The sequence below is a fragment of the Protomyctophum bolini genome (assembly GCF_963924005.1).
Source record: "Protomyctophum bolini genome assembly, chromosome: 22".
In the NCBI taxonomy this organism is placed as follows: Eukaryota; Metazoa; Chordata; class Actinopteri; order Myctophiformes; family Myctophidae; genus Protomyctophum; species Protomyctophum bolini.
This window is the reverse complement of record NC_137883.1, coordinates 32,184,561-32,204,176: the sequence shown is the minus strand read 5'-3', so window position 1 is coordinate 32,204,176 and position 19,616 is coordinate 32,184,561. Positions and strand designations below refer to the sequence as shown.

At 44.8% G+C, this 19,616-nt stretch overlaps 1 protein-coding gene across 3 annotated transcripts in view; it reads left to right on the top strand.

The window, feature by feature from the left end:
* LOC308310289 (uncharacterized protein) overlaps positions 1-17,616 on the top strand; it is a 151,196-nt gene extending 133,580 nt beyond the window's left edge. The window contains exons 51-61 of one of the 3 annotated variants that reach the window (XM_080756568.1): positions 2,153-2,215; positions 3,247-3,300; positions 3,837-3,872; positions 5,826-5,843; positions 8,214-8,249; positions 8,359-8,385; positions 8,525-8,590; positions 10,473-10,647; positions 11,863-11,972; positions 13,501-13,719; positions 15,571-17,616. In XM_080756568.1, the coding sequence (XP_080612694.1) occupies positions 2,153-2,215; positions 3,247-3,300; positions 3,837-3,872; positions 5,826-5,843; positions 8,214-8,249; positions 8,359-8,385; positions 8,525-8,590; positions 10,473-10,647; positions 11,863-11,972; positions 13,501-13,719; positions 15,571-15,723 (957 nt within the window). In that variant the 3' untranslated portion in view covers positions 15,724-17,616. Of the gene's footprint in view, positions 1-2,152; positions 2,216-3,246; positions 3,301-3,836; positions 3,873-5,825; positions 5,844-8,213; positions 8,250-8,358; positions 8,390-8,524; positions 8,591-10,472; positions 10,648-11,862; positions 11,973-13,500; positions 13,720-15,570 lie in introns of those variants that run through there. The other 2 variants (XM_080756569.1, XM_080756570.1) reach the window with 2 other exon arrangements.
* Positions 17,617-19,616: the final 2,000 nt, after the last annotated feature.

Sequence of the window (19,616 nt, the reverse complement as noted above, 5' to 3'; positions counted from 1 at the left end):
TAGCAATGAATGGAGACCTATTTGGAATGATTAAATCCATTATTGGCCTGGAGAAAGTTACAGCCGCTCCGCCTCCTCCTCCTCCCTGGCACGGTACAATTAGCCATGTGCTATATGACGTTTTGTTTACCCTGCGACAGGGACTGAGAGAAATGCCACCGAATTCTTAATTATTTTCCTTCTCTATATGGGCACACTTGTGAAAGCTGAATGCTTTTGCATGCTTTTATTGATCTGCTGTCTGATCAGCGTGCATGATCATCATGCAGTAGCTAGATGCGCGCTCCAGTGCCGAGATTTCTTCCCGTTTCGGCGACTCTTCGTCACTTTCCGTCCGAGTTCTCAGACAGAACTCGGACCGGAAAGTGACGAAGAGTCGGCGAAAGGGGAAGAAATCTCGGCAAAGATGAAGAAGAGTCGGCAAACTGAGTTCTCCAGTATTCAAATATAGTGGCCCTCTGAGTGTGGAACTATAGTGGCCCTCTGGAGTGAGTGTGGAACTATAGTGGCTCTCTGGAGTGAGTGTGGAACTATAGTGGCCCTCTGGAGTGAGTGTGGAACTATAGACCGATTCCGTAGCGGGTCTCATGGTCGCAGCCTACGTATTTCCTGTAGGCAGACTCGACGTAGCTGCGGGGTTTAAACCCTCACCAGGCGCACCTCTTCCACTACAGTGAACGGCAGAGTGACTGATGTTAGTTTGCCTTAAACTTTTACCTGCTTTTTTACTAACACTAACATTACAAAGATGCCCAGAACATCGATATGAACCTGTGTATAGTTTATGGCTGCTCCAACAGTAGTGGCAACATAAAAAAAAAAAAAAATGGAATGTCTAATATCCACCGCGGTGGCTGAGACCAGAGCCATTGAGTAATGGTTGAGACGAAGCAGTGAAAGATACATAACGCCAGTCTTACCCAATACCAAATCTTTCTGTTTTATTAACACAAGGCTGCTGTACTTTATACCTCATACTTTAAATGCTTAGTATGAGGTATAAAATACAGCAGCCTTGTGTTCATAAAACAGAAAGATTGGGTATTGGGTAAGACTGAAATTATGTATCTTTCAGGACCTTTCACTGCTTTGTCTCAACCATTACTCAATGGCTCTGGTCTCAGCCACCACGGTGGATATTTTGACATTCCGTATTTATTTATGTTTTATGTTGCCACTACTGTTGGAGCAGCCATAAACTACACAGGTTCATCTCGATGTTCTGGACATCTTTGTAATGTTAGTGTTAGTAAAAAAGCAGGTAAAAGAGTAAAGTTTGAGGCAAACTAACATCAGTCACTCTGCCGTTCACTGTAGTGGAAGAGATGCGCCTGGTGAGGGTTTATCCCCGCAGCTACGTCGAGTCCGCCTACAGGAAATACGTAGGCTGCGACCATGAAACCGCTACGGAATCGGTCTATAGTGGCCCTCTGGAGTGAGTGTGGAAATATAGTGGTCAAAGTTGTCCACCCCTGGTCTAACATACAAATTGGAATGTATGAATGAAACACTTTAACGAAGCTCAAAGCAGCAGGTATTATAGAAGAACAAAAACAGATTTGCAGGTATAAATCATTCCATTGAACGATTAATTCTAGTGGAATATTCAAATCTCTGAAATGATCTAAAGGCCGGAGATATTTATTGTTTTCTGAAGGCTGTTGGATACTAACTCTACTGAGTCGTGTGTCTGTGATGACTTCATCCGTTTATTTACGACGCACGATATTAAGCCAATGTCTAACAAAAGGTTGAGCCTCGCTGTGTTGCAGTAGAATGTGGTTTAGGTGTTCCAAGTCAGCGTGTGGCCATGATTAAGAAGCAGCAGCCATTATATTTCATCCATCTGTGCACCTGTTTGCCTGCCAAGAAATTACATTTGCATCGAAAACAGACAAACAGGAAAACAACAGCATTAATTCCCACATGATTTTTGCTGAATTTAACTTTTTATTATTTATTCTGTTCTCCCGTTTGAGTTGCTGTTGTGTTGTGTTGTCTCCTCCAGGGGCCTCTAGGGGCCTCTATTCTGTACTACCGTTGAGCTGCTGTTGTGTTGTGTTGTGTGTCTCCTCCAGGGGCCTCTAGGGGGCCTCTAGGGGCCTCTATTCTGTACTCCCGTTGAGCTGCTGTTGTGTTGTCTCTCCTCCAGGGGCCTCTAGGGGACTTTGGTACCGCCGGGATACTGGGGCCCAAAGGACCACGCGGCTTGAGGGTAAGATACAGACTTGATTAACCTCTTCGGCCCTATATACATTTATACCTATATACATTTCGGCAATTTGACAATAGCCGACCTACAGGCTCACAAAGGGTCATCTGATCTGACATGTGTTGTGTTTCTCCTCAGGGTATGGAGGGAGCCATAGGGCCCGGTGGGTCCTCTGATCTGACATGTGTTGTGTTTCTCCTCAGGGTATGGAGGGAGCCATAGGGCCCGGTGGGTCCTCTGATCTGACATGTGTTGTGTTTCTCCTCAGGGTATGGAGGGAGCCATAGGGCCCGGTGGGTCCTCTGATCTGACATGTGTTGTGTTTCTCCTCAGGGTATGGAGGGAGCCATAGGGCCCGGTGGGTCCTCTGATCTGACATGTGTTGTGTTTCTCCTGCAGGGTATGGAGGGAGCCTTAGGGCCCGGTGGGTCCTCTGATCTGACATGTGTTGTGTTTCTCCTGCAGGGTATGGAGGGACCCATGGGCCCGGTGGGGCCCGGTGGGTCCTCTGATCTGACATGTGTTGTGTTTCTCCTGCAGGGTATGGAGGGACCCATGGGCCCGGTGGGGCCCGGTGGGTCCTCTGTTCTGACATGTGTTGTGTTTCTCCTGCAGGGTATGGAGGGACCCATGGGCCCGGTGGGGCCCGGTGGGTCCTCTGTTCTGACATGTGTTGTGTTTCTCCTCAGGGTATGGAGGGACCCATGGGCCCGGTGGGGCCCGGTGGGTCCTCTGTTCTGACATGTGTTGTGTTTCTCCTGCAGGGTATGGAGGGACCCATGGGCCCGGTGGGTCCTCTGATCTGACATGTGTTGTGTTTCTCCTGCAGGGTATGGAGGGAGCCATAGGGCCCGGTGGGTCCTCTGTTCTGACATGTGTTGTGTTTCTCCTGCAGGGTATGGAGGGACCCATGGGCCCGGTGGGGCCCGGTGGGTCCTCTGATCTGACATGTGTTGTGTTTCTCCTGCAGGGTATGGAGGGAGCGGTGGGCCCGGTGGGTCCTCTGTTCTGACATGTGTTGTGTTTCTCCTCAGGGTATGGAGGGACCCATGGGCCCGGTTGGCATCGTGGGACCAGGCGGTCACTCTGTATGTATCCTCCTATCTCATCCTTTATGCCTCCTGTTTCTATATTAGTGGTTCTCAACCTTTTGCATGTCAAGGACCCCCAGAATTATCTGAATTTGGCCACGGAGCTCCATCTGAAAATATGATGTTCCAGGGACCCCCCCCTAAGAAGCAAAGATTTTGGAGAAGATCTACAAGCTCGTATAGCACAGCACTCGGTGCCGCGCTACGAGCTTGTAGATCTGCTATTAACATAATGCTTAAAACACCAAAAGACAACATATAAATAGGTGTTACTAGAATGATTGTGATGCTCTATTGACTCCTTTAGCGGGGGACCCTCTGGCACCCCCCCCCCCAAGGACCCAGAGGGGACCCCCTGGCACCCCCCCCCCAAGGACCCCGAGGGGACCCCCTGGTACCCCCCCCCAAGGACCCCTAGGCGTCCATTTTGAGAACCACTGCCTTTATGCCACACATGATGTTACCCCCATGTCTGCCTGTCTGTCTGTCTGTCAGCCATGAATTGATCACCTTTCCTCCTCTCTATTCTTCAGGGACCCCACGGTGACAAGGGGACCCACGGAGACACGGTACGTGACACCTTTGATTAAACCCGTCCGTCCGTCCGTCCGTACTGTAGTGTGACCACATAATGTCCACGCCATAGTCTCGCTTTGCCAGACTGTTGCCTCTCGCAATTTTCCAAATGCTTCCAATGCTTCTAACCAGACAGTGGCCTTGTGGTTAGAGTGTCCGCCCTGAAACTGGGAGGTCGGGGGTTCGATCCCCGGGCCGGGTCATACCAAAGACTGTAAACATGGGACCCAATGCCTCCCTGCTTGACACTCAGCATCAAAGGGTTGGATTGGGGGGTCAAATCTACTAATCAAATGATTCCCGAGCGCGGCACGGCTGCAGCTCACCGCTCCTTGGCTGCAGCTCACCGCTCCTTGGCTGCAGCTCAACCGCTCCTTGGCTGCAGCTCACCGCTCCTTGGCTGCAGCTCAGCGCTCCTTGGCTGCAGCTCAACCGCTCCTTGGCTGCAGCTCACCGCTCCTTGGCTGCAGCTCAACCGCTCCTTGGCTGCAGCTCACCACTCCTTGGCTGCAGCTCACCGCTCCTTGGCTGCAGCTCACCGCTCCTTGGCTGCAGCTCACCGCTCCTTGGCTGCAGCTCAGCGCTCCTTGGCTGCAGCTCAGCGCTCCAAGAGATGGGTCAAATGCGGAGAACACATTTCACTGCGGTAACGTGTGACAAATTGTATGACTTTGACTTGTTTCCATCATACGGCCTGGAGCAGCGGAAGCTCTATCATGAGTCAAACGTAATGCGGAAGTGGAGCATCCTCCACACTTCCGTTTCGTCTTTACAGCCGCACACATGTATTTATCCTAATATGAATGTTATAATCGAGTCTGGAACTACACCTCACTAAATCAGAGTAAGGAAGTTGCTATTTCCGTTTTATCTTTATATCTTTACATTTAACTTTTTAAATTTCCTTTTCTGCTAAGCAACAATCTATATATTATGTATAGCTTGTTGCTTAGCAGAAAAGGAAATTAAAAATTGGTTCCACTCGTACTCTCTGAGTTACATACTCGCAAGGATCCACGTATACATGGATGGAAGTCGTTACAAATGACTGTTGAGATGATGAAAGGGAGATGCTTTTGGCTGAGGAACAGAGAGAGCTCAGCACATTGACGGAGCAGAGAGAAAGACTCTCTTTTTGTCCCCCCAGCGTTTCTTCATCTCTCATCATTGTGCAACCAGCGTCTGTCCTCCTCACTGTGACACTTAGCTGCTGCGCTGGAGCTCATTTCAGGTTGATTAATGCTCGCCGGTCTTTACGCTTTCGAGAGTTCCAGCGAACCCTCCGGCGCACGCCGGCACAATTCACCCATATCTCAGTCACAGTCACAGGGTCACAGTCACAGGGTCACAGTCACAGGGTCACAGTCACAGGGTCACAGTCACAGGGTCACAGTCACAGGGTCACAGTCACAGTAGCCTCGGAAACCCAGACGTTTTATTTCAGTCACAGGGACTTCCTAATGTGGAAATAACGCATCGCAGCGCTGTGAATGAGCGCGGGCTACTTGAGCAGGGAGGCTTTGAGTGGTCATTATAGTGTCAGTGGTGGCAGAGTAACCAAGTACATTTATTACACATGAGTACTGGACCCAAGTAACAGTACTTTTACTTGAGTACTTTTACTTGGGGTCCGTGTCAATAGTCCGACCTGGAGGCGACAATCTGTTCAAGTTGCCACCGCATCGGCCCGTGATGCGTCGTGAGCTTGTAAAATATCTATTTTCTCTGTAGAGAGGTGTGTGCCGTGACGCTGTGGACTAGATAGAAACTGAACGTACAGTCAGTGTGAGAACGATCTATTTAATAATCTATTGGAATAGGGGGAATATACTGTACATACTGTGTATTTGCTGCAGAATGCTGCATGTCACATGAATTCCATTGTTCTGGAACACAATGGTCCACTTCTGAATATTGCTTTCCGTTTCTCTTCTGTTGTCCAACAGGGACTGCAAGGACCGAAGGTAAGCAGGATTTTATTTATTTATTTTTTGCCAAATACGAGAATTATTTATTGTTGGTCTAAAATGAATCAGTAGTTCTGAAAACTTTTTGTTCGTGCCGTGAATGAACCTCCAAATGGAATGGATACGTATTTGGCTGCACGGACCCCCATCTAATAATAATAATAATAATGGATTTTATTCATAATGCGCTTTACATTCCTCTGAATCTCAAAGTGCTACAGTAGGCATTAGGCAAAAATATGAAACAATAGGTAAAAGCAGGAAAAGAATAACATTACACGATTAAAATCACACCGTTCAGCATCAAGAAACATACAAAAAAAAAACAACAGTTATTGGTCAGGGAATAAAATCAGTGAGTTTGGGGGAAGGTAGGTCTTTAGTCCTTCCATCTGTGTGTTTTGTGCTACAGGGACCCCCGAGAAGAGATTTGTTAAAAAAGATCAAAATTATTCAACATTTTTCTAACACTGTCAAGACTTAATTGGCCCGGACGGTTAGCTCAACCGTCTGTGCACCTAGGCTGTCTGACTACTTTCATCCTATGAATAAAGGCAGAAAAGACCCCAAAATAAATCAAAAACTAAAAAAAAAAACACACTGTCAAGACTTAATAAATACTGTACATAAATACACAAAATAGCAGATGAGCTTCTGTATCTGCTATATAAGTATGAAATGATGGTTAAAGTGGTTATAATGATTGCGATGGCATATTAAAATAATTTAGCTCAGGACCCCCCTGGTATAACCCCCCCCCACCCCTCCCCCCCTTTTGATCCGTGCAAAAGCGTGATAAGTGAGAGAAGGGAAAAGAACATACCGGTACTCCCTTTTCTTAACCCATTCTGACCGGGCACCCATTTTGGTGTTAGCAGCATGTTATGCTTTAGCGATTGAAAAATAGCAGATCTACAAGCTCGTAGCGCGCCACCGAGTGGCGCGCTACGAGCTTGTAGGTCTGCTATTTTTTTTTAAATCGAAGAACGACTGAGATTTTTAGAATCTGATCTCAGGTCAGAATGGGTTAATCAGACCAGTGTGTGTCCTAGTGGAAACCTCGTATGAATCTGATCTCAGGTCAGAATGGGTTAAAGGACCACTTCACCACTTTTCAACCTATACTTCGTCCTCACTAATAATCATGAAAAGATGGCGCAATTTCTTTCTACTCGGTCTGTGTCTCATAGGAGGGCTGTGGGCAGTTCAGAAACCAGTCTGTGTCTCATAGGAGGGCTGTGGGCAGTTCAGAAACCAGTCTGTGTCTCATAGGAGGGCTGTGGGCAGTTCAGAAACCAGTCTGTGTCTCATAGGAGGGCTGTGGGGCAGTTCAGAAACCAGTCTGTGTCTCATAGGAGGGCTGTGGGCAGTTCAGAAACCAGTCTGTGTCTCATAGGAGGGCTGTGGGGCAGTTCAGAAACCAGTCTGTGTCTCATAGGAGGGCTGTGGGGCAGTTCAGAAACCAGTCTGTGTCTCATAGGAGGGCTGTGGGCAGTTCAGAAACCAGTCTGTGTCTCATAGGAGGGCTGTGGGGCAGTTCAGAAACCAGTCTGTGTCTCATAGGAGGGCTGTGGGCAGTTCAGAAACCAGTCTGTGTCTCATAGGAGGGCTGTGGGCAGTTCAGAAACCAGTCTGTGTCTCATAGGAGGGCTGTGGGGCAGTTCAGAAACCAGTCTGTGTCTCATAGGAGGGCTGTGGGGCAGTTCAGAAACCAGTCTGTGTCTCATAGGAGGGCTGTGGGGCAGTTCAGAAACCAGTCTGTGTCTCATAGGAGGGCTGTGGGGCAGTTCAGAAACCAGTCTGTGTCTCATAGGAGGGCTGTGGGGCAGTTCAGAAACCAGTCTGTGTCTCATAGGAGGGCTGTGGGCAGTTCAGAAACCAGTCTGTGTCTCATAGGAGGGCTGTGGGGCAGTTCAGAAACCAGTCTGTGTCTCATAGGAGGGCTGTGGGGCAGTTCAGAAACCAGTCTGTGTCTCATAGGAGGGCTGTGGGGCAGTTCAGAAACCGTCTTCCAGTGACATCATCGATGGGGAATACAAGCTAATAGAAACTGCAGGCTTTTATAGTCCTGAAAAGTTGCAATGCGAAAATGGAAGCCATATCGTTCTCACGATAATGAAAATCTAAACATTTTAGTAAAAATATCTTGCCTAATGATGATGTACTATGAACTGCCTACAGCCGTTCTATGAGACACAGCATGAGTAGAAAGAAATCGTGCCATTTTATCATGATTATTAGTGAGGACCTATTATATGAAGAAAAGTGGTGAAGTGGTCCTTTAAATAATGGTCTTGGTTAAACAGCACATGCTTTGTAGTCTTATAACACAACGCTGTGTCATCATATGTTTTTCTTAATTCTTAGGGGCCTCCTGGTCCTCGCGGACCCCCCGGACCACCTGTGAGTTCCTCGTCATTTTGTGCAACCATTTCAATAAAACCCACGTTCTGGTAAACAAAAATCCCACCAGACCTATAATAATAATAATGCTACGTCTATATTCCTCTAGGGACTTCCCAGCTCTCTGCCTTCATTAGTAAGTATGTTTCCATTTATTTCCATGTTTATGGGACTTTGGGGGTGTGTGTGGGGGGGGTAGAGGCAGCATAACAAATGAGACAGAAATGGAGTCCTCGTCGTTCCTAATTGCGTTGTTTTCTTCGTGCGGTCGGTAGAAGAAGGAGGCTCTGGGCGCTGCCTTTCAAGTCATCATAGACTCCCACACGGCGCTGAGGTCAGAGGTGAGTCCCAGAAGAAGCTACGGCGTCGGCGCCTCCCGGCCCGCGGCAACGGAGTCGCTCATATTAACCCATTCTGTGCGGGAACCCCTTTTTGGTGTTTCATATAATTTAGCTGTATTAGTTTGTAGGTCTGCTATTTTTGAAAAATCGTGAAAATGTGGCACAAATATTTCTATCAGAGCCAACGTTTTTAACTCAAATCTTTGCTTCTGGCCCGGGGGGGGGGGGGGGGGGGGGGTCCCTGGAACAACATATTTTCAGATGGGGGTTGGTGGCCAAATACATAGAATTTTTGGGTGTCCTTGGCATGAAATTTGATGAATTGAACAACAAGTATAATGCTTAATTGGGTCGTCCACTCACAGTGGACGACCCAATTTCAAGCACAAACTTTGTATTGAGTTTGTGCTTGAAATGTACTGTAATTCTGCAAACTGTTAATACATATTTCAATCAATCAATCAATCAAAAATATTGAGCACCACCGATATAGAAACATGAGGTATTTCAGGAAACTGTCAGGATTTAGAAGACTTCTTTTTTTTTCTGACGTCAGGCCTAAATGGGTTAATCATGCTTAGTTATGACTGCTGATGTGATCCTTATTTGCGGACCCCCCCCCCCCTCGAAAACGGGTCGCTGCTGCAACCCAATGGGGCTTAATTATCCTCAAGTGATTTATTTTTTTTTGTTTTTAAAGAAAGTAAAATGAAATCATATCTTGTATGATGATAAAAAAAAAACCCAGACACTTAACCCATTCTGTGCGGGAACCCCTTTTGGTGTTTTATAATTTAGCTTTTGAAAAATAGCAGATCTACAAGCTCAACTTGTAGGTCTGCTATTTTTTTTTAATCGTGGCACAAATCTTTGAATATACGTATATTCTTTCAGAGCGAACGTTTTTAACTCAAATCTTTACTTCTCGGGCTCACTGGAACAACATATAGTTTAACGACTGACACAGAAACATGGGTTCTGATTTAGAAGACATTCGTAGAATCGTTCCCAGGTCTAAATGGGTTAATTTATGTGTACTTCACAACAGCTGTCGAGTAAGAGCTCGATCCAGACACGTGTGTGTCTGGAGCTAATCTCACTAACGGCAAATGTCTTAGAGCTGCCAGTGGGATCTAAGGCCCAGGAAGAAACAAACCACATGTCTTCCCCGCACAAGAACATATGTTTTAGATTGTTTGTTTGTTTGGGTTTTTTGGCCGGGGGGGCAAAATGTAACTTAAACCTGAGGTTAAAGTTAGACGATTCTACAAAATAATGCCTTCTAAATCCTGACAGTTTTCTGGAAAAAAAACCCATGTTTCTATATGTCAGTGGTGCTCCAATAGTCGGAAAAAATATCTGCATTTAGCTGCCGACCCCCATCTGAAAATATGTTGTTCCAGAAGCAAAGATTTTAGTTGAAAAGGTTAGCTTTGAAAGAATATATATCCAAAGATCTGCATCACATTGTCACAAATGTTCAAAAAATAGCAGACCTACGAGCTTGTAGATCTGCTATGTTGTTCCAGGGACCCCTCCAGAAGCAAAGACTTTCAGTTGAAAACATTTTCTCTGAAAGAACTGTATATTCTTTCAGAGCAAATACATTCAATGCGAGTACATTCAAAGATTTGCACCACATTTTCAAGATAAAAAAAAAAAATAGCAGATCTGCAAGCTCGCTATGAGCTTGTAGATCTGCTTTCCAATAGCTAAAGTATAACATAACACTATAAACACCAAAAGGGGGTTCCCGTGTAGAATAAGTTAATTAACATTATAAACAAAGTGCGTGTCCAGTGAAATGCCAGATTGGTATTATTATTATTGACTCTCCTCTTTGCATCCTTAATTGTTCTCTTCTTGCATCCCAACAACCCAGAAGTACCAGAACCCGGAGATGCCCATGTTGGACCAGGGAGCGGAGATCTTCAGGACCCTGCAGCACCTCAGCACTCTGGTCCAGAGCCTCAAGAAGCCCCTCGGGAGCCGAGACAACCCGGCGCGCGTCTGCCGAGACCTCCAGGACTGTGACCAGACCGGCAGTGGGGGGAAAAGTACTCGGATGTTTTTACTGAAGTTAAAAAGTAGAAAGTAGATCCGTTACAAGTACAAATCCTGTATTCAAAATGTAGTAGGTTAAAAAGTACAAAACGAGTAACTTGGACACTCAGGCATGAAGGAAGCATGAGTTCAAGTCCGTTGCTCTCCCCAGGTTGGTGGAGGGTGTGTAGAGCCCAGGATCACATTAGATGATTGACACAGGGGTGAAAAATGGGTTGCAAAATCGTGGGATAAAAAATATATTGGAGAAAGGGAAAAAAGTACAAAAGTGTCAGCATCAGAATGTACTTTAAGTACTAAAAGTGCTCATATTTTGCAGAATTTCAGAATGTGTACATAATCTTTTGAAAATAGCCGTTCTACAAGCTCGCATCGCGACGCATTGTGATTTTTGACAATGTGTAAAACTAAGGACATTCTCCCTATGACTTCAGTTAGAAAATTAGTTAAATAAATCTGCTAAATAAATGCTTACCACTAGCTTTCGCCACACATGTGTTCATAAAGGTGTCTACTATCACATACAAAATTCCCAAAATTTCATTATGCTTTAAGTAGCATGTGACATGTCAAACTAGGGGGTTTTCATGATGCTGAATCCCAACTGTGCCCAAATGTGCTGACCTCATCACATTTGTGATGACGGCTATGGCAATTGTTGGTGTTCTTTGTGCAAAAATAATGCTTGCAATGGTTTCAGCATCATGAGAACCCCCTAGTTTGACATGTCACATGCTACTGAAAGTATAATGAAATGTTGAATTCTTTGCCTTATATTGGATGTTTATGGTACCCCAACTTTCAGCAGCTGTCACAGCGTTTCCCAAGGGGAGTTGGGTTGGAACACATTGTTTCTGTGATAGTAGACACCTTTATGAACACATCTGTGAAGAAAGCTAGTGGTAAGCATTTTTTTTGCAGATTTGCCACACATTGAGCTAAATTTTCCCTTATTAGTCCAAGGCCAATACTTAATTGAAATACTGTTTGAGGACCACTGATTTAGTTCTTGTAAACCAGTGTTAGTTTTGTCGACTGAAACTATGATAAAAATGTGTGTTCTGTTGACTAGCGTTGTTCACAACGAACACTGAATAAAAAAGATGTGCTATTTTTATAGTCGTATAAAACCGTATAAGTCGGGCATTATGACGCCATCAAGGCCTGCCAAGAATACCTTTAGTCAACTAAATCAACTGTACATTTAGGCACTTATTGGATCGACCCGAACCTGGGCTGCTCCGCCGACACCATCGAGGTGACCTGTGACTTCAGTACCGGAGGACAGACCTGCCTGAAGCCCGTCAGCGCCTCCAAGGTTTGTGTAAGAGCCATTTGAGCCACCACATTGTTTAAGTTGTCATTGTCATTTTGTCAATCAAGTTCAGGTTGCCATGGTTACAGGGAGGGTATTTAATCCTGGCCCTATAATCAGGCGCAGGTGTTGCCAGTAGCGGAGGCAAACTGTTTTTAGACTGTTCTGATGACCTCTATCCTGTGTGCGTCGACGGTTTTATTTATGTTTATTTGTATAGTATAGGACTTTGAGCAGAATAAATATCATCTAATATAAACTCGGTGAACGTTTGGATATCAGTTTCTGGAGCACGTCTGATGTCTGAACTCCCTCGGCAACCAGTCCAGTATCACCCAAGTATCGGGACTTGGGCGTTACATTTGCTACTGGACCATAGACTGTAAAAAATATGGACAAAGCGTTCTCCGGGTCTAACATGAACGTAAGATGAAGCCTGTCAGTCCTTGTATTGTAAGTCGCCATCTTTCTAGATCCATTTTGGCCCAGCTGGCCATAGGCTGCCATAATTTTCCAAAATGAATATTATGACATTAGAAATGAGACTTTAAACTAGTGACTGGAAGCAGAAAGTATTCATGACCATGTTTATTAAGGTAATACAGTCTAGGTGAAGTTGGGCCCAAATACATGGACTTCTATGGGGCTATGGGTTTTTCTGGGTGCAATGACAGCGCCACAACAGGCCATTATATGAACTTTCAGGAAATCCCGATTTCCTTAGTGGCTTCACAAAATATCTGTCTGACTGCCCCCCTGTACTGGACTGGTTGCCGCTATGATGATTTCCTGTTTTTGCGAATGCAGTGAGCACTTACTATGAGACCTAGCAGATCATGTCTGTCTGTCTGTCTGTCTGTGTGTGTGTCCCCCCTTTGTGCCCATATATGGAGCTGAGTGATGTGTCTGTCTGTCCCGCTTTTGTGCCCATATATGGAGCTGAGTGATTTGTGTCTCCATGACTCAGCCATAACCATATTAGGAGTCCCCAAAGCAGCTATACATCCAAAACCCAAATATGTACGAGCTGCGTTCGCTTCCCGCGTCTGCGCGTCTTACTGGTGACTATAGTTGTGTATATTCGTACGTCTCTAATTGTTTTGATGAATTGAAAATGGTGGGCCCTATTGTAAACAAGTGTAATTCTTTATGGTGTCGTCCACTCACAGGTCACAGTTGTTGTATTGAGTTGTAATTGAAATGTACTGTAATTCTGCAAACTGTTAAAGGTAGAGTCAGTGATTTCACTTTATTCAAATATCACTTTTTTTTTTTTTTTTTTTGATAATCCTCTCTAATATAGAGTGTGCTGACCATATAAGGAGTTCCTCCCTGTCCCCAGTTAACCCCTGGGGGTCAAAAAACCTTAGGTTTCGTTTTTGTTCTCTATCCTGATTGGATGAAAGCTTGTGTCCCAAAAGGCAAAAACGAAACCTAAGGGTTTTTGACTGAAATCACTGACACCCCCTTTAATTCATCAATCAATCAAAACAAACGGAAGTGACCTGTGGCTCTCTCTCGCCCCCTATAGCTGGACATGGGCGTGGGCCGCATCCAGATGAACTTCCTGCACCTCCTGAGCTCCGAGGCGGTTCAGCACATCACCGTCCACTGCCTGAACACGGCGGTGTGGGCGGCGGGCGCCTCGCTGCAGCCCTCCGCCCAGGCGCTGAGCTTCAGGGCCTGGAGCGGGGAGGTGGTCCAGGCCGGAGACCTCCTGGAGCCGCTCGTACCCACCGATGACTGCTGGGTGGGTATATATGTGACCAGATTTATTTGACTGAGAGACTGCCATCGCGCAAATTCTAGCTTTTCACCAGAGGAGTAAAACTTTTTTTATTTTTTATTTTTATGAATTAATAGCACAGGCAGACTCTTCACATACTTACAGCATGTCTGAAATAAGTGTCAGAGCTGAAATTGACATGTAAATAATGAAATAAATGCTTAAACATGTAGCTAGGTGTAATGTTAGAGACCACAGAAGACATGTAAATATGAAATAAATGCTTAAACATGTAGCTAGGTGTAATGTTAGAGACCACAGAAGTGAACCTTTCAAGCCTCTTTTCTCAATTCAATCTGGTGGGTCAAACTGAACAACCAATATGTCAATTTAAAGCTATGATTCCCTGCTTTTATATGACGTGAACAAAAGAAAATTAAAAAAAATCCAATGGCAGTCCCTCAGTCAAATTTAGACACATATGATGATGACCATTATAATAATAATAATAATGACACTTGAGTGCCGTGGGTTGACCCTGTGGCGGCGACATGTCCTGTAATGTAGTTCACATCATGTCCTGTAATGTAATGTAATGTAGTTCACATCATGTCCTGTAATGTAATGTAATGTAGTTCACATCATGTCCTGTAATGTAATGTAATGTAGTTCACATCATGTCCTGTAATGTAATGTAATGTAGTTCACATCATGTCCTGTAATGTAATGTAATGTAGTTCATATCATGTCCTGTAATGTAATGTAATGTAGTTCACATCATGTCCTGTAATGTAATGTAATGTAGTTCACATCATGTCCTGTAATGTAATGTAATGTAGTTCACATCATGTCCTGTAATGTAATGTAATGTAGTTCACATCATGTCCTGTAATGTAATGTAATGTAGTTCACATCATGTCCTGTAATGTAATGTAATGTAGTTCACATCATGTCCTGTAATGTAATGTAATGTAGTTCACATCATGTCCTGTAATGTAATGTAATGTAGTTCACATCATGTCCTGTAATGTAATGTAATGTAGTTCACATCATGTCCTGTAATGTAATGTAATGTAGTTCACATCATGTCCTGTAATGTAATGTAATGTAGTTCACATCATGTCCTGTAATGTAATGTAATGTAGTTCACATCATGTCCTGTAATGTAATGTAATGTAGTTCACATCATGCGACACTTCAACCAGCACTCCCACCCTGAGTCATCAAACATTTTGACCCCTGACCTCAATATTGAGCCGTATTATTCAAGTTCAAGTTCAATTGAAAGGGATATTTCACATTCATACATTTTTGGGGTCATTTTAACCCATGCATCCATGTATGTATGAGTGATATATATGTAGGTAAATAATTGGAGGTATAAGAATGAATTTTCGAGGGCATAAACTGAATAATATTAATGTTCGTTTTAACGAACAACAGAAGGAATGTGAATGTAAAAAAATATATATATAATTATATACAATACATTTATGTGAGTTTAAAATATGTACAAAGGATAGGTAGGCATCAATAAGCTTTGAGCTTCAGCCGATGCCTTTATCTATAAGAGAATGTGAATATTTAAGGTACTGATTTATGTTACACTGTTGAATTGATCAAAATAAACTAAACTAAACACTTGGATTTAATGGATTAAATAACCCCGGGAGCCCTCAAGGTGTTATATTCCCACTGACAATGAATGGACAATTTAGTGACATAGTGTCTGAGCGAACAGGCATATTGTCTATTTGACGTCATGATCATGTACGATGCTAAGAGCCCCACCCCTCACTCCACACGGGGTGTCGTCGTGTGTACGTGTATCGTGTACGTTGTATCGTGACAACATTCTCTTAAACGTTTCAACAGATCAAAGATGGCCGCTGGCACCAGACCCACTTCATCTTCCAGACCCAGGACCCCAACTTACTGCCCATCGTGGACGTGTACAACCTGCCCGCCGCCACCGAGGAGGCGGGGGCACACTACCACCTGGAGGTGGGACCCGTGTGCTTCTTATAGCCCTCCAGGTGACCCCCGAAGGGCCGGGCGGAGCGAATGGAGCGCTCCTCCAGAGGAGGCACTGACTGACCGACTGCACGGGGGACGGACGTGTCCCCCTGGGGGACAGACCAAGGGGCCAGTGAGGCACTCCAACGTTGAAGCGCTGGGCCCTAGTGGTAAGAGGAAGGACTGCAGGTGGACGGTCGCGGACCCGTGGATTCATGACGAGGAAACCCCCGTGCAGCAGCTGGGCTTTAACATTGAGCGCTCGGTTGCACTTCCGCATTTGGGCACCAAAATGTGGTGCCCAAATGCTGAATCGGCGGAAATAGACGGTCCTTCCGGGTGCTTCAAAACGCCACTGAGCAACTTCCACTGACATGAATAGCGGGGGGGGCGGAGCTTCGCGCCAGATCAGTCTCTATCCTTTTAATACTCAATGGGACGGATGTGTCCCTCTGGGGCCCTCTGGGGCCCTCTGGGGGACGGACGTGTCCCTCTGGGGGACGGATGTGTCCCTCTGGGGCCCTCTGGGGGACGGACGTGTCCCTCTGGGGCCCTCTGGGGGACGGACGTGTCCCTCTGGGGGACGGACGTGTCCCTCTGGGGGACGGACGTGTCCCTCTGGGGCCCTCTGGGGGACGGACGTGGCCCTCTGGGGGACGGATGTGTCCCTCTGGGGCCCTCTGGGGGACGGACGTGTCCCTCTGGGGGACGGACGTGTCCCTCTGGGGCCCTCTGGGGGACGGACGTGTCCCTCTGGGGGACGGACGTGTCCCTCTGGGGGCCTCTGGGGGACGGATGTGTCCCTCTGGGGCCCTCTGGGGGACGGATGTGTCCCTCTGGGGCCCTCTGGGGGACGGACGTGTCCCTCTGGGGGACGGATGTGTCCCTCTGGGGCCCTCTGGGGGACGGACGTGTCCCTCAATGCTCCCGGGTCTCGCATGATATGCTTGGACTGCAGAAACCAGAGAGAGAGAGAGAGAGAGAGACATCACAGGCACACTTGAGCATCACGAAGATGCCAAAAGTCGCTCATGGCCCGGCATCTCTTCCTGGTTTTTAGACGTGTTTTTTAGATGTAAATGAAGCTCCACCCACGCGGCAGAGGCAAGCGCTTCCGGGGGAATCTGGCCTACACGGCGGCATTCTGGCGCGTGGGTGGAGCTTAATTTCCATCTAAAAAACCTGTCTAAAAACCAGGAAGAGACGCCGGAATCCCAAGTGTGCTCACACACCCAGAGAGAGAGGGGGGGACTAATGGAACATAAATAAGCTTATTTTTTTTAATTTCATTTCTTCAGAGACTTGTTTGGTTAATACAAGACCTGGAAACTAAGGCCAAACAAAGGAAAGGAAAGTTACCATGTTTACCCAGGGTAACTGGACTAAGGAAAGGTACTATGTTTACCCAGGGTAACTGGACTAAGCTCAAGAACTTGTTTACAGCCAGGCCCTGCTCATAGAACATTTCATGGTAGGGGTTCAATGCCTTGTCCAAGGGCACTTCAGCGGTGGTAATTTTAACGTGCCGGTCCGGGGATACGAACTAGCGACCTTCCGATATCAAGACCGCTCCGCAAACCGTTCGGCCACCGCTGCCCTGGTTAATACAAGACCTGGAAACTAAGGCCACGGTAGAAGGAAGTAAATATGAACCAGTCTGACTTCTGTCGTCTCTCTTTGGACCACATGGTGTAACATATTCACTGATAACCCTATTTTAAAAGAAGAAGAAGAAAGAAATGTGCGTGAATCAACGATAAATAGATCTGTACAGAAACAATGGAACAATTCAACTTTGCAAAATGCAACAATAGTTATTTTTTAATGTTACATAATTTTTTTGTTTTAGTATTATTTATACTTGTATATGTACTGTATATTGTAATATAAAGTGCAATAGCTAATTGTTCCACGAGTCTTTCAGAAAACAATTCGGGTGAACAAACAGGCAGATCTCATACAGTAGCATTCATTCAGGTACAGTATAATTATTATAGTGTGTTCCTCCAGGATACACCGTCTCTCATACAGTAGCATTCATTCAGGTACAGTATATATTATATGATAGTGTGTCCTCCAGGATACACCGTCTCTCATACAGTAGCATTCATTCAGGTACAGTATATATATATGATAGTGTGTCCTCCAGGATACACCGTCTCTCATACAGTAGCATTCATTCAGGTACAGTATATATTATATTATTGTGTGTCCTCCAGGATACACCGTCTCTCATACAGTAGCATTCATTCAGGTACAGTATATATTATATTATTGTGTGTCCTCCAGGATACACCGTCTCCATTTGGACGTCTTTTGAACCTCTTATAATGCTTCATTTATTCTCCGTCGTGCGAACGATGGTGCTCTGCAGAAATAGACGATGTACAAACTCACAACGTGAGTGACACGTCGTGTTGTAGATCGGCTATTCGTCTATTTAAACTTTTAAAGGTTTTGGTTCAGAGTTTTGGACTTAAAAAAGCTGTAGGAAATACTTGTCATTAATATAGTGGCTGCAAAGGTATTAATTGATTGCCTAAGGGCCAATTCATACTCCTATTTTAGAGCTGAATAAAAGTCGGTTCGGCGCTGTAGAGCCTACAATGTGACGTCATTTGAGGTTCGGGGGGGGGGGGGGGGGGTACCGTACCGTACCGTCCTAAAGTCGGCTCTTCGGTGCTACTGAAAATTTCTGACGAGCCGGAATCATTTCGGCACTACAGCGCCGAAACAGCGGTAAAATTGGAGTATGAATCGGCCCTAAGACCCGTGGTGGGGGTTCTGGACTGGTCTGGTTGGTTGTGTGCCCAAGATGTCCACAGACTACATTACATACATTACATACATTACCTGTATGTGGTGCCCAAGACGTCTGTGGACGTCTTAGCAGAAAAATTATTATAAAAATATTATATTATAATGTAAAAGAAAATGTATGTAAAAAGAGGGCACCATGGGTTACTATTTTTAAAGTGTTGCGTGGGCACACAATGTGTTTTAAGTAGTTCCGGACATTAAGGACCACACAACCTTTTTCATGCCAAGGACCCCCAGAATTATCTGTATTTGATTGCCGACCACCATCTGAAAATATGTTGTTCCAGGGAACCCCCACTCAGAAGCAAAGATTTTAGTTAAAAACGTTAGCTCTGATAGAATATACTGTAGCCTATATTCATAAGATTTGCACCACATTTTCACAAATAGTCAAAAAATCAAACACAAACGTTTGGTCAAACCATGTGACTTGTATTAGAAATACTTGTATTGGAAAAGTACAAATACCTCAAAAGTACAGTACTTAAGTAAATGTACTACCATATGAAGTATGAATGCAAAAAGAGAGGCCAAATTCACTTTTCTTTTCGTTATTTGTAAAGCTAACATTTTCCAACATTGGCAATATTATTTTCATGAATCTGTAACTAAGTTAATTTTAGGTTTCTTTCCTTTTCTTTACATGTTTTGGAAACTTTAAATGTGTAAAATTATGCAAACTATCCCGTGGAGGCTATTTAAAACAATATTTAAATTCCCTTTGGGTTTTAATTCCTATTCAAATGATTTAAATGTTTTCATCAAGAATATTTTCTTGGTGACAGTCTGTGTTTGCTCCTTCGATCAAACTGTACCAAACTGATTAGGGGTGTCAAAAGAAATCGATTCGAATTAGAATCGATTTCTTTTAATTTAAATCTTCTGGTTACAATTACAAGACTTTTGTGATATGAAATGTAAGCTTACCCTAAATCACAGTAAACAGTCATTTTCAAGTTACTGTAGATTAGATTAGATTGTGATGAAATCCTATGTATTGAATCGACTCGTTTTGAATCTGGAAAAAAATGCGTATGAATTTTATTTAAATCGTTTTCGGATTGAGAATCGAGTTGAATCGGAAA